The 14,138-nt window shown below is 37.0% G+C and overlaps 1 protein-coding gene across 1 annotated transcript in view; it reads right to left on the minus strand.

Annotated features, from left to right (window-relative positions):
• The window catches only part of Vcpip1 (valosin containing protein interacting protein 1), a 30,821-nt gene that overhangs the window by 12,910 nt on the left and 3,773 nt on the right, over positions 1–14,138 (minus strand). Inside the window, exon 2 of the mRNA XM_032906572.1 lies at positions 5,598–5,684. Coding sequence (XP_032762463.1) covers positions 5,598–5,684 — 87 coding nt within the window. The remainder of the gene's footprint in view (positions 1–5,597; positions 5,685–14,138) is intronic.

A 14,138-nucleotide genomic window follows, 5' to 3' on the forward strand; every position in this document is an offset into this window, starting at 1 on the left:
GAGACAGAAGGATCACAGGCCAGCTAGCTTAGCTATTGAATGAACTGTGAACTGTAGGCTAGTGAGAGGCCCTATCTCAAAAATCAACGTAGGCAACTCTTGAGGAACAACATTTGGCAAGTAGTTGTCCTCTGGTCTCCACATGCATGAACACATACCCATACACACACAAGCACATGCACATACAAATGACACTACCAAATGCCAATAACAAACCTAAAACAAATGGAACTTTCATATAGCTCTAATAGAAAAGAAAAATGGTCTAATTGCATTGGAAAATAATATGGAAATTTCTATGAGTGAGAGTATTTGTGTATGAATGTATGTGTGAATGCTATATATGTATATGTTCATGGTGGCTGAGTGTGTGCATATGTGTGCATGTGGAAGCCAGAGGTCAGCATTGATTATCTTCCTCTCATTCCCCACAGGATTCCTTCTACTGATCCCACAGCTCACTGATTTGGCAAGGCTGGCTGAGCAGCCAGCTGCAGGAACACTTTTGTCTCTGCTGGGACTTTAGGCACATGCCACCATGCTCTGCCTTTACATGAGTGCTGGGGATCTGGACTCAGATCCCCACTCTTAGGTAGCAGGCACTTTACACCAATGGAGTCATTTCCCCAGGCATAGAAGTTTCTTATAAAGATAAAGAATACTCACCATATGACCATATATTTCATTTAAGTGTTTACCAAACTGAAATGAAAAACTTACATGAAGCCAGGTGTAGTGGCCCAAGCCTTTAATCCCAGCACTGGAGAGGCAGAAGCAGACAGACCTTTGAATTCAAGGCCAGCCCAGTCTATAGTGTCAGTTCAGGACATCTCAAAATAATAACAATGATAATGATAATAATGATGATGGAGGAAAAGGAGGAGGAAAGGAGAGAAGGAAGGATGAAAAAAGAAAAGCTTACATGAACACAAAGCCTGTACATACATGATAAATGTTTACAGGGCTAGATTCATAGTAACTAAAAAATGAAAACAGTTCAAATGTCTTTGGGTTGAGATCTTTTTTAAAAAGCGTGTGCATGCGTGCATGTCTGTGACCTCATATTCCATGTATAAGGGTGCTTGCAGAGGCCAGAAAAGCATGGCAAAAAAAGCTTCCCTGGAGTTGGAGTTATAGGACTGTGAGCTGCCCAAAGTCGGTGTGGAAAATGAACTTTGATCCTCTGTAAGAGCAAAAAGCATGCCCAATCAACAGCTGAGTCATCTCTCCAGCCCCTATTATTAATGTTTTAATGTGATAGATTCAATCAATGAAATATTATTCAGCAATGACAATGAAATCAACTACTGATACCTGCCAATGTACACTAAAACAGAAATAAGACGCATTCATTATCTGTTTCCTGCCACGTTGTGTCCTATACAGCCTCAGGACTTTCCTAGTAGGAAGGCTATTTACCAGAACATAGACCATAGACATTTGACTTCCGTGTGCAAAAATAAAAATCCTTTATATAATTAAAAACAAAATAAAAAGGCTTTTCTCTCTAAAGGACCCTGTTATGACATTTTGATTACAGTGGACGGTAAGGTAGTGCTGTACTGTAGACAGGAATATGGCTACATGCCAACAAAATCTCACAAGGCAACAGATGCGACATGAGCCTCAGGCTAATTTACCAACACCTATTCTAAGCAAAACAACCATGCACAAAAAGTTACCTTAATGCAGCAATATAAAAAAGGAAAATAAATGAATTCAAATCCATGGTTGTCAGTTTATAGGGACTGGGAAATGGGGGTTGGCTAAAAATCCGGACTCATGAAAGATATTCTGTATTTTTATTGGGGTTGATACATGACTGCATGTTTCTCAAAATCCACATGCAGTGTATTAAAGAATATACAGGTTCTTAGCACCTCTAATCCAACAATCCAAAATCCATACTGTGCCAAAACCTGAAAGTTTCCTCAGCACAAAATAATGCCACTAGTAGAAGACTCCACACTATGAAACTGGCTTCATTTAACTTAAAAATTACTTCATGTTACTATAATATTACTTAAGGAGATTATATGAAATTATCTGCAGGTGATGTGTTTAAGGCAGGTAGGACACACAAATGAATTTTTGACTTGAGTCAAATAGATCATGATGTATATGCACAGTGTTCCAAGGACTGGAATGCTTCTGGTTCCAAATATTTCAGGCATATGATACTTAGTCTATACCTGTCTCTGGGCTGGCACGATGACTGAGCATATGAAAAGTGCTTAACAAACAAGTCTGACAACAAGAGTGGGAGACCTACATATATATGTCCCAACCAATGCCGGGACCCAAGGGGAAAGGAAAGACTTGATTGCTGACCACAAATGAACAACCAGGTATGGAATATGACACCCTTACACACACACACAGACAGACACACACAGACACACACAGACACATTCACACACACAGACACACACACAGATATACACACACACCAACTTTATACACAATATCAATAAAATTAAGATGTTTAACAACAATAACCCCCTTTTTTTAAGATATTCTTTGGTTCCATGACTCAAATGAACTGAAAGAAAACATTTGATATTTAAACACTGCTTAAAATATTTCACACTTATATACATACTAAAAGGACTTAGTTCTGAAACTATATATATGAGATTAGCTTAAACAGCCCAGCTGAGATGAAAGTCGAAATGGACTAGTAATTGTGGAAGCCAGGTGACAGGTACATGGGATTCATAACACCCTTGCTATTTTCTATGTCTAAACATTTCTACAGCAGCCTACTTGGGATTTGTTGTTTTGAAGAAAAAAAGTTCAAAAAATAAGTGTACACTACAAAAATTTTCATTTAATGTCTGTAAAGATAGGTAGGAGACATAAGCTAAACCAGAAATGACAAATCTGCAGCCAAAAAAACTCATCATACATCACTGCAAACACATGAGGTCAAATATATGCCCTGCCAACTTCTCTCTCAAGATCTTTAAATTCTATAGGTATAACTGTACACTTACATACAGTTGTATTTATCTTTATAAACAAAGAAGTTAAATGTAAAACAAGCTGTTTCCCGAAACCTAAAAAGCAGTAATATATGCCAGTCACCACTAAAACAAAACAATAAAAATACTGTATTATCTGGTTCTGGGACAGTCACAAGCTGTGTAATCAGTTTTGCCTCTAATTTCATAGCTTGTATTCTTTCATCATTAAGGACCAAAATAGAGGGGTTGGGGATTTAGCTCAGTGGTAGAGTGCTTGCCTAGCAAGCTCAAGGCCCTGGGTTCGGTCCTCAGCTCTGAAGGAAAAAAACGAAAAAAAAAGGGACCAAAATAGAAGCAAGAAAGCAACATAAAAATGTATTAATTACACCACAGAAACATACCTGACCACATCAGAATAATAACAAGTCAGATTGGTAAAGAAAAAATATATTTAAATAAACACACACACACACACTCATAGGAGAGAATGAATCTATTAGTAAGGCACTTGCTGTGAGCATGAAGTCCTGAGTTCAATCCCCAGAACTTATGTTAGAAAAAAAGTGGCACATGTTTAATATACCAATGCAGAAGACAGATGAGTGGATTTCTAGGGCTCCCTGGCCAGCTAACCTAGCCTACTTGGAAAGTTCCAGGCCAGTAAGAGACCTTAGCTTAAAAAAACAAAAAACAAAACAAAAACAAAAAACAAAAAAAAAAAAAAACCAAAAACCCTGTGGGTAGCACATGAGGAACAAATGACACCTGAGGCTCTGTTTGGCTTTCATACACATGGGCACATTCATATATATGTATGTACACACACTTATACATACAAGGCTGGGGGAGTGTAGCCCAGTGGTAGGACACTTATACATATATACACACCCACATACATGAAGCTCAGTAGTAGAGCACTTGCCTAACATGAGTGAAGCCTTTGGTTCAATCTCTAGCACTAGAGGAAAAAAAAGCAACAAACATGCACACACTTTAAAAAGAATATAGGGGGGATGGGGATTTAGCTCAGTGGTAGAGCGCTTGCCTAGCAAGCGCAAGGCCCTGGGTTCGGTCCCCAGCTCCGAAAAAAAAAAAAGGAAAAATAAATAAATAAATAAAAAGAATATAGGGAGAGATGGCTCAGCGGTTAAGAGTGCCAACTGCTTTTCCAGAGGTCCTGAGTTCAATTCCCAGCAACCACATGGTGGCTCACAACCATCTGTAAAGAGATCTGATGCCCTCTTCTGGTGTATCTGAAGACAGCTACAGTGTACATATAATAAATGAATAAATCTTTAAAAAAAAAAAAAAAGAAAAAAAACAAAAAAAACCCCAAAAAAAAAAACAACAATAATTAAAAAAAAAAAAAAAAAAAAAATATAGGGGGTGCCGTCTCTTGGAATGGAGATAGCTCAGTGGTTAAGAACTCAAATTCAGTCCCTAGCACATAGGGTCAGACAGTTCAAAGAAATCCAACATCATCTTCTGGTGTCTGAGATACCTGCACTCATATGCACACACACATATGTATACATATAATTTAAAATAAATCTTGAAGTGGGGGGCATCTCATGTGGATATCCATGGTCCATGGTGTTGCAAGAAACTATGTGGAAGTCCATCATCCGTGCTCCCGCTGACTATAAAGGGCAAGGAAGATACTTTGGCAGTGTTATTAATGACTGCAGACTCACAGTTGATAAAGAGAGGCATGGAAGGCTTCTATGACAACCCTTACCCCTACCACACCACCTCCCTCAAAAACAGAACAGAGCCTGTTTCAGACAGAAAACCACTGACAAGAAATCACAAAAATTGTGATAAAGATTGCTGAAGTATAGCTCTCCACAATTATGGCTTCTGGCAGGGGTGTGGATAGGGAAGGACTCAAGTTTTCTTTAAGGGGCTAACCACTGGCAGTTTGATCATGCTCCAGTGAGTATATGGGCAACGCAAACTGGATTTGGTTTTCTTTTTTTTTTTCCTTCTTTCTTTTGGGGGTGGAAGGTAAAGCCACAAGGATTGAGAAGGGGGAAATCTGGGAGGACTGGGAAGTGTGATCATGGTTTATGACGTGCAATCCCCAAATAATCAATAAAGATACTATGGGGAAAAAAGTGTAACCAAGAAATAAACTAGATTTAAAAAAAAAAAAAGGTGGTGGTAGGTGGCAGATGGTAGGTGGTATCTCATTATGTTGCTTAGGTTGGTTGGGAACTCCTGGATTCAAGGGGCTCTCTAGTATCAGTACCCTAACTTGGATTATCGGCATATAGTACTAGGCCTAACTGTCAGTATTTTTTTAAAAATATCATGACTGTTTTTATAATATTACATTTTACTTAGTGTGTGTGTGTGTGTGTGTGTGTGTGTGTGTGTGTGTGTGCGCGCGCGTGCGTGTGTGTGTGTGTGTGTATGTGCATGGGTACATATGTACCATGGTGCACATGTGCAGCAGCAGTTTTCTCCTTCCCCCATGTAGGTACCAGGGATGGAAATCGGGTTGTCAAGCTTGTCAGCAGGTGCCTCTACCCACTGAGCCATCTCACTGGGCCCCTATTTGGATGTTCTCAAATTTATAACAGCTTAGATGGAAACATTATCCAAGAATAAAATCAGAATTAACTATACCCATAGTTTTCTTCATAATATTGTAGAATACACCACCCTGTTGGAACATGTGAGGAAGTCCCTTTGCATAAGACCACACATCTTCTCCTGAAAGACAAAAGCATACAAAGTATTAGCTCAAACACAAGACTGCCATCCTTGACTATGCTGACCCAGGTTAGCTAACCTAGAACAGAGACTGAAGGCCCAGATCCAGAATGAGTGCTACACAGATGTGATACAATGGCATTCCAGAAAATGGATGGGCCACGGAAAGGTAAGAGCTACTGCCAACTGCTATCACAGAGGAGACTAACCTAGTGTTTGAAGGCCCATGTCACTTTTCAAGACACCATAACAACCTAAATTTTTAATAAGTTCCCTCAATTTTTAAATATAGGAGCCAAAATAAAAAATCCTTAAAACTGCACAAATCAGTATTAATCATACTAAACAAAATATATTTGAAGTTTCAGAATACCTCAAAGAAAATTTGCTGGTAAACACTGGTCAGGAACGGAAAAGATTATGAAAAGATACTCACTTTTAACTAGAATATAAAATCATACTATGTATGTGTGTATTAAAAGTGAATAAAAAGAAAAAGAAATAGCCAGGGAGAACATAAGTGGGCAGAGTTCAATCCCTACCAACAAAAGGGAAAAAGATAACAGCGTTTGAAAGCATCAGAGTGGAAGAATAGAACTATGTTGATATGCTCCTTTATATTTTCATTATTTTCATCATTATTAAATTACATCATAGAAAATTAGAACACAGAGCAATAATGGGTCCATTTCCTACTAGAAAAGTATACTGTTGGGCCTGCATCTTGTATGGAAATAAGTGATGCTAATTAATCATATGTCTGCAATCCTTTCCCATACCAAAGAGACATGAAGCTGTGTAATACTCACCTAGTTATCTTTAGTCAATCAATTTAAAATATAAAATGTTTAAAGCCTTGGCACATAAACCTTTGCCTAACCAGAACATTCAGTTACACTAACACTTTTTACTAATAATACAGTACTATTACCAAAATGGCTCTATTTAAATGAAGACATGCAGAAAAGTTTGATTTAAAATATCAAATCCCCACAAGTACAAATATACTAATAACTCCTAACTAATAACAGCTACACTGATCAAATTTTATCTAGAAAATGTATTTCTATGGTGATAACCTTTCATTTAATTATGGTCACTCTTATCCTCAATAGTTAGTTTTTCTAAAATACTCAAGGATATTATTATTTTGGAAAACATCAAAAAGTAGGGGTAGCAAGGTTTGGGGTTGGTTTGGGGTTTTTTGTTGTTGTTTTTCTTTTTGGGGTAATACTGTGAACAGGTGCCTAAGAGAGAGTAGTGAGAGAAATCACATTTCTTAGCACTTGACACCCAGACCATGTCTTTTCTTATTAAGCAGTCATGGATCTCTATTTCCATCATCTCCACATAAAGATTCTCCAGACACTTTCCAAATCAGCTGCACTCCCCATAAAGTATGAACAGCAGATACTCTACTATACTGTTTTGTTTATGTTATATATTTGTGCTTAATTTTATACATTAAGGGTAAAATTTTTCATTCTCTATCCCCCAAGAAATTTTTGCCCCAGGAAGGGTAATACTACATCATCACTCTGTGGTTAAAGGAAGTATAACATCATCTAAGCTGCTATTATTTACCGGTCTTTGAGCTGAGAAGGTACCGTTAACACTTCTTCTACTGTCACAACCAAGTTCTCTCTACTTCATTTACAAGCAAAGCTCAGAACAATGATTAAAGAATTCTCCCAAGATCATGCAGCAAATAAGTGTCAAGATAGGGTATGAATCTTTATACCAATCAAAAGTTTATACATAACACTAAAATTAAACATCTACTACAGTGCAAATCATGTTAAAACAAACATGCTCTATTCATAATCCTGTTTTATAAATATGTATGGTATCACCTGGCTGTAGAAAGAAGAAATTATTTCCTTTGGTATATAAATACCTCCAATAAGTTATCTTTGTTGGTAAGGGAAACGAGAGAGGAGACTAGAGGTCAGGATCTCTGTACAAGTCCACCACAGTCACATAAACTCTCCACAGCACCTTCTCCATCTATAGTACTGCTGTCTTGGTCTCCTGATGAGAATACTGCCCCCACTCAACAGTTTTCCCTGAGTCCGTCCTCCCCAACTCCCTTGTTCATGTAGAGTTAAATCTCCCATACTGCAGCAAAGTAGTCCAAAAGAAATCCTCAACTACACAGGAGTCCTAAGGCCAGTGTAAGCTATAGGACAATAAAGAAAGGAAAGGGGAAAAAAGGGAAAAGAAAAGAACATAGATAAAGTCCAAGATCCTTTCTTATATAATACAAGAGCTAGTATTTCTCTACCATCCTCACACCACACCTTACCTTGACTTTTTTTGTTTTGTTGTTGTGAGACAGGGTCTCACCAGGTAGCTGAGACTAGCTTAGAACTCCCAATCATCCTTTCTCTTCTTCCACCTCCTGCGTGCTGGAATTACAGGCATGCACCATCAAGCCCAGTTCCCTCTGCCTTGATTTTTCTTTTTTTTTTTTTTTTTTTCCGGAGCTGGGGACCAACCCAGGGCCTTGCGGTTGCTAGGCAAGCGCCCTACCACTGAGCCAAATCCCCAACCCCTCTGCCTTGATTTTTATGATGCAACACAAACTATTCCAGTGCCCTAAGGCTAATAATTGTTATGTATTCCTTAAAAGGCAATTTACAGAATAAATTTATAATTTATAAATTATGATAAATTCAATAATTGCTCGTAGGTGAAGGAACACACTGCCTAGCCTGACAATCCAAATTCAATCCCAGGACCCTCATGGTGGGAGAAGAACCAACTCCTTCAAGCTGTCCTCTGATCTCCACATACAAGCAGGCGCGCATACACACACTGACTAAATACAACAACCATAAAGTATAGAATTCCTCTACAATTCATCTGAATGGTTGAGTAATACTTACTTTGATGTCAACATTTACAGAAATACCAAGACCACCATTATACCGCTGGCTAATTTAGTTTACCTTTTTTCTTCTTTTAAACTAAAAGGTTTTCAGATTCAGGGAAAGATCAGTAGTTCATTAGACTCAACTTCATTCTTTTTTTTTTTTTTTTCTTTTTTTTTTTTTTTGAGTGGGGGACCAACCCAGGGCCTTGCGCTTTACTAGGCAAGCGCTCTACCACTGAGCTAAATCCCCAACCCCTCAACTTCATTTTTAATACTGGTTGAGTAAACACATAGAATGAGTACCACAAATAAGGTTGTTTTTTTTGTTTGTTTGTTTTTTGGGTTTTTTTTTCTGGCTAGAGAGATGGCTCAGCAGTTAAGAGCACTGGCTCCTCTTCTACAGGACCTGGGTTCAATTCTCAACACCTATTTGGTAACTTATAATCAGCTGTTCCAGGAGATCTGACACTTTCTTTTGGCTTTTGGGGTCACTAGGCAAAAAAAAAAATGGTACAGACATGCATGCAAATGAAAGAATGGAAGTAACAAAACTGTCTCCCACCAAATCTGTAAAACCTAACCAATAGCAACACCTGTTTTCAGGACAAACGCGGCAAACACAAAAATGGCTCCATCTGTTTAGGACAAACTCTTAAGAGAAGAATATCATAGTGACATCTCCATTATATCAACAATTTTCCTGTGATAGTCTCTCAACTAGCTTTACTTGATAATCAGCTGTTTTTCATGGTACAAAAGTAAAACATTTCTAGTTGATGTACTATGTGTGAAGATAGAAAATATACCACCATAAATAGCCTCTTTTCACTGTCTTCTTCTGGAATCCTTCCTAGAGCCTTCAGTTCTGCTCTATAAACAGAGATATAGGTAGCAGAAGTACTACAGATGATTTTCTTCTACTTTATCTACTAGGGTTTTTTCTATTTCAGAAGCGATTTTTAAATTCACATTAAAAACTCTGTTTCAAGGTGGGGTACGGTGGTATGCACCTTTAATCCTAAGGAAAGGCAGGCAGATCTCTGTGAGTTTGAAGCCAGCCTGGTCTACAAAGCGAGTACCAGGTCAGTCAGAGCTACACAAAGAAACCCGGTCTCAAAAAACAAAAAGCAAAAACAAAGTGAAGACCTACCACATGTTATTTTATACATATGTTGGAATTCTTGAGAAGAAAATAAAAATAAAATGTATCAAATGGCTAAATCGTAGAAAGTGATTAACTTAATCTTCAAAGTATAACTATTAAAAATTGCCTGTAAGGTATGCGTAAAGACATTTATCAACATTATATTCAACTTTATGACTATTCTCACTACAGTTGTATTACATGTAAGTAAAACCATTCAATGGCAATACAGAATAAAGTATATATAAGCCATAATCTAGATTTCAAACTTTTACCTAGCATTTGAAGAAAAATATAAAGAGAGAATAGTAATACAGAGATCCAATATCACCTAAAAAAATAACCATCTATCTGACTTCCAAATGTGATTCTGGAAAATCCTGAGTTATTATGATGGGCTTAGTAAGTAGAAACATGTTTGCTAAGCATGCATGAGATCTTAGATTCAACTACCAATACCACCTTCACCAATAAGTAAAAAAGAAATTACAAGTGTTATGAGGGTTTTGGATGCTGGAGATTGGTCCAAATAGGCCCTATATTTTAAAAGTATATAGTAAAAAGCCACAGTCCTTTCAGGAAGAAAAACAGTGTAATAAAATCCAATAAGCTTCTCCATTTTTCAAAAGTTGGTAGTGAACTAAGATAAATAACACATTTTTACTTAACTACAGTCAAATTTTGTTTTCACTAAACATATCTTTACCTCCTGATAATGCTATGATAATCAGAAAATAATAAGAAAAAAAAGAAATGAGCCAAATTCTTAGGGTAGATTATATCTACCATAGTTACCATATAATAAAATACAAACAAGTGATCTATAAGGAATTGTACTAATATATTTTGCAAAGCCATAGTTGGGGGTTGATTTAAACACTATATAAGTAATGAAGATGGCAGTCTGTAAAAACTAAGTTAAATAAACTCCAATGGTCTGGGGTTGGGGATTTAGCTCAGCGGTAAAGCGCTTGCCTAGAAAGCGCAAGGTCCTGGGTTCGGTCCTCAGCTCCGAAAAAAAGAAAGAAAGAAAAAAAAATCCAATGGTCTGGATAAGATGTATTAAAAGTACATGTGAAATATCACAGGAAAAATATTATATTTTGTACTATCGTTATATATTTCAAAGCAACTGTGACTATTTCCATGAATGCCCCATACCAAGCTATTATTTTGTTGATATAATACAAAATCTATTTAATGAATATTATACTTAAAAACAACAGAAAGTTAAGGTCCTAAGTCAATCCTAGAACCACAAAAACAAATAAAAGCTCAAACAGTCCCCTTTTCTGCCCTGTGACCTCCATGATACAAACTGTGCTCTATCACACCCTCCCTAGCATGATAAACTGAACCTTCTGAAGCCATTAGCTAAAAAACAAAACCAGCCTCAAAAAAAAGAAAGGAAAAAGAAAAAACACAACCCTGACAAGTCAGCAACATTTCACAAATACATACAATCTGTGTGTGTGTTTGTGTGTGGAATTGAATAGGAAATATTTCTAAAATGCTATGATGGCTATATTTGAGGTTTATCCTTTTTTTTTTTTTTCCTACAGAAAAGAAGGTTGGTCGTGTTTTGATAAAAGCTATAAAATCAGAAGACTTCCTCAGCAGAGACCCTGCCAGGCAAGTTGTGATGATCTGAATGAGAAATGCCTCCCCACATCCCCAGTCTTCAGCATTTGATTATTTGGTTCCCAGTCAGTGGTACTGTTTAGGGGTAGATTTAGGTGTGGGCTGGCTGGAGGCAGTCTGTCAACTAGGTGAGGTCTTTCAGTTTCAGAGCCTCCCTATGCCATTCCCAGGAAGCTCTTTGCTTCCTGCTGTCATTTTTTTTAGATGTGAGCTTTCAGTTTACTGCTGCATATGCCATACCTGCATATTGCCACATTTTCCTGCCATGATGGTAATGTACTCTCTTGTTCCTCCAGACCCATAAGCCCTTTTTCTATTAAGTGGTCCTGGTCATTGTGCTTTAGCATAGCAATAGATAAATAGCTAACACATAAGTTCACAGAAGGCAGGAACTATGTCTCTATTCATCTTTGTACCTCTGAAGTAGTCTCAGGCTCACAGCATACACTAATTTTGAGTGTTCATTCACTCAGTAGCATTTGCTTGGTATCATAAAATGTGGCAGGACTATACTAGGTGATAAGGCATCCATTAAAACAGGTTCTATTCTCTATGTTTGTAGACTTCAAATCTAGTGGGGAAGGGGCAAATAAATAATTAAATAAACAAATAAGATCATTAAGCCTGCAATAGGTACTGTAAGGAAAACTAATAGGATATAAAATAAAGAGGATCTACTTAGAATAGTAAGCAGAAGTTGGTCAAACTTGAGAGGATGTATTCAAAACTAAATACAAAGGAGAAGGCAAATAAATTTTGTAAAGCTTGATTTTCAAGCTATTTCTAAACAAACATAAAGGGAGTTAATTTTTTTTTTTTTCTTTTTCTTTTTTTTGGAGTTGGGGGGCCGAACCCAGGGCCTTGCGCTTGCTAGGCAAGTGCTCTACCACTGAGCTAAATCCCCAACCCGGGAGTTAATTTTTACATTTTGAAATTTGCAAATTTCCAAATAACTCCTTTTTTTTTTTTTAGCATCACCAATCTAAACACCAAGTTGCTATATATATAGTCATATGTATATAACTATTCCAAAACTAATATTTTTACAAACACATTACATTTAGAGAGTACCTTCTACATAATTAAAAAACAATCAGAAAGAGAAGACTAATATACAACGCAGCCAGTCTTAGTACTTTGCTTATTTGGGGTTTTGATGATTTTTTTTTTTTTTTTTTTTTTAATGTTGCTGTCATCACTGGAGACAGGGCATTGCTATGTAATCCAGGCTCAAGACATCATCTTTATGCCTTAGGTTTCCAAGAGCTTGGAATGCTAGGATTACATGTATACCCCACCATACCAGGCTTGTGTTATTTCTTAGAGCAAAAATTTCTCAAATGCTACTACTTTAAATTAGCAAAATTCCTTTATACTTAAATTTTGTGTTGGTAATGGATACATATAAAAAAAAAATCTTAGGGCTGGAGAGATGGCTCAGCGGTTAAGAGCACCCGACTACTCTTCCAGAGGTCCTGAGTTCAATTCCCAGCAACCACATGGTGGCTCACAACCATCTGTAATGGATCTGATGCCCTCTTCTGGTGTGTCTGAAGACAGCTATAGTGTACTCACATATAAAAAATAAATAAATAAATCTTTAAAAAAAAAAATCTTCAGGGTTGGGGATTTAGCTCAGTGGTTAGAGCGCTTGCCTAGGAAGCGCAAAGCCCTGGGTTGGGTCCCCAGCTCCGAAAAAAAGAACCAAAAAAAAAAAAAAAAAAAAAAAAAATCTTCTGGCTTATGGACAGCCATGTAAGTATCAAAGGTGAAGAGGCAAAGGATCAGAATAGAAGGTGGTATATTGGGGAACTCATTTCAGTTTATACTAGTTCCTAGAAAATTAGATGCAGGAAGCATAAATCAATTTTTTTTAAAGTAACTATAAGCTAATATTTTTACTAACTTTCGTTACAGAACATATTACTATACTGAGCAAGTACTTAAGACCACTGATTTATAATGTGACTCATGCCAATGTATTAATTTACAATGGAGTAAATGGACTCCTTACCTATACTCTCTCTCACCTGTTACCAAATGAAGCTAAATGAATGGTAAAAGTAAATCCTTTTATGGAGTCATGGAATCAGATAAAGAGGGTGTTATGGCAGAGAGGCCAAAACCAGGACTCACAAAAATATTCCTATTCTTCAGCAAAGATTACCTTTCTAGTTACCAGAATTATCATGAACCCCAGGTGATATATTTCTCCTTTGTACGACAGTGCATAAGCATTGCCAAATTCTGCTTTTCCGACTCTTTTTCAATGTTGAGTGCTGACCATCCATTCCATTTCTGCAGATACAGTCTTTCTTTAGACATGTTAAATTCAGTTAAAAACAAAACAAATCCCTTCAAACTGCTTACTACTCGTTAGGCACTAGCTACTGGATATAGAGTCAATAGGAGATATTCGCCACAAAAATGTTCATTTATCCTCTTTTAAGACAGACATTATCATCCTGTTTTAACCTGAGAAACTGCCAGTCTTAAAATGTCTTCTGTATGTACCTAATTTTGCCCATTTTGTGAGGATGTTATTTTCAGAATCCTGGAAATACTTTATCCATGCTCAAATCAACTACAAGTCATCTTTGGTACAGAAGCAATTGAAGTATTGGGGAGTTAATAGTTTCCCTGAAATCACTAATAAGTATTAGACCATATTAAAGTCAGATTGTGCCTTCTGATTTCCAAAATCATACAGTCATTCCTCTATTCCATGAAGTCTCTAAGAAACCACAATGTCTCAGAAATATGGAAAATACCTACATTGGTTTCTCTAATTCAG

Source organism: Rattus rattus, chromosome 1, assembly GCF_011064425.1.
Source record: "Rattus rattus isolate New Zealand chromosome 1, Rrattus_CSIRO_v1, whole genome shotgun sequence".
NCBI classification, from domain to species: domain Eukaryota; kingdom Metazoa; phylum Chordata; class Mammalia; order Rodentia; family Muridae; genus Rattus; species Rattus rattus.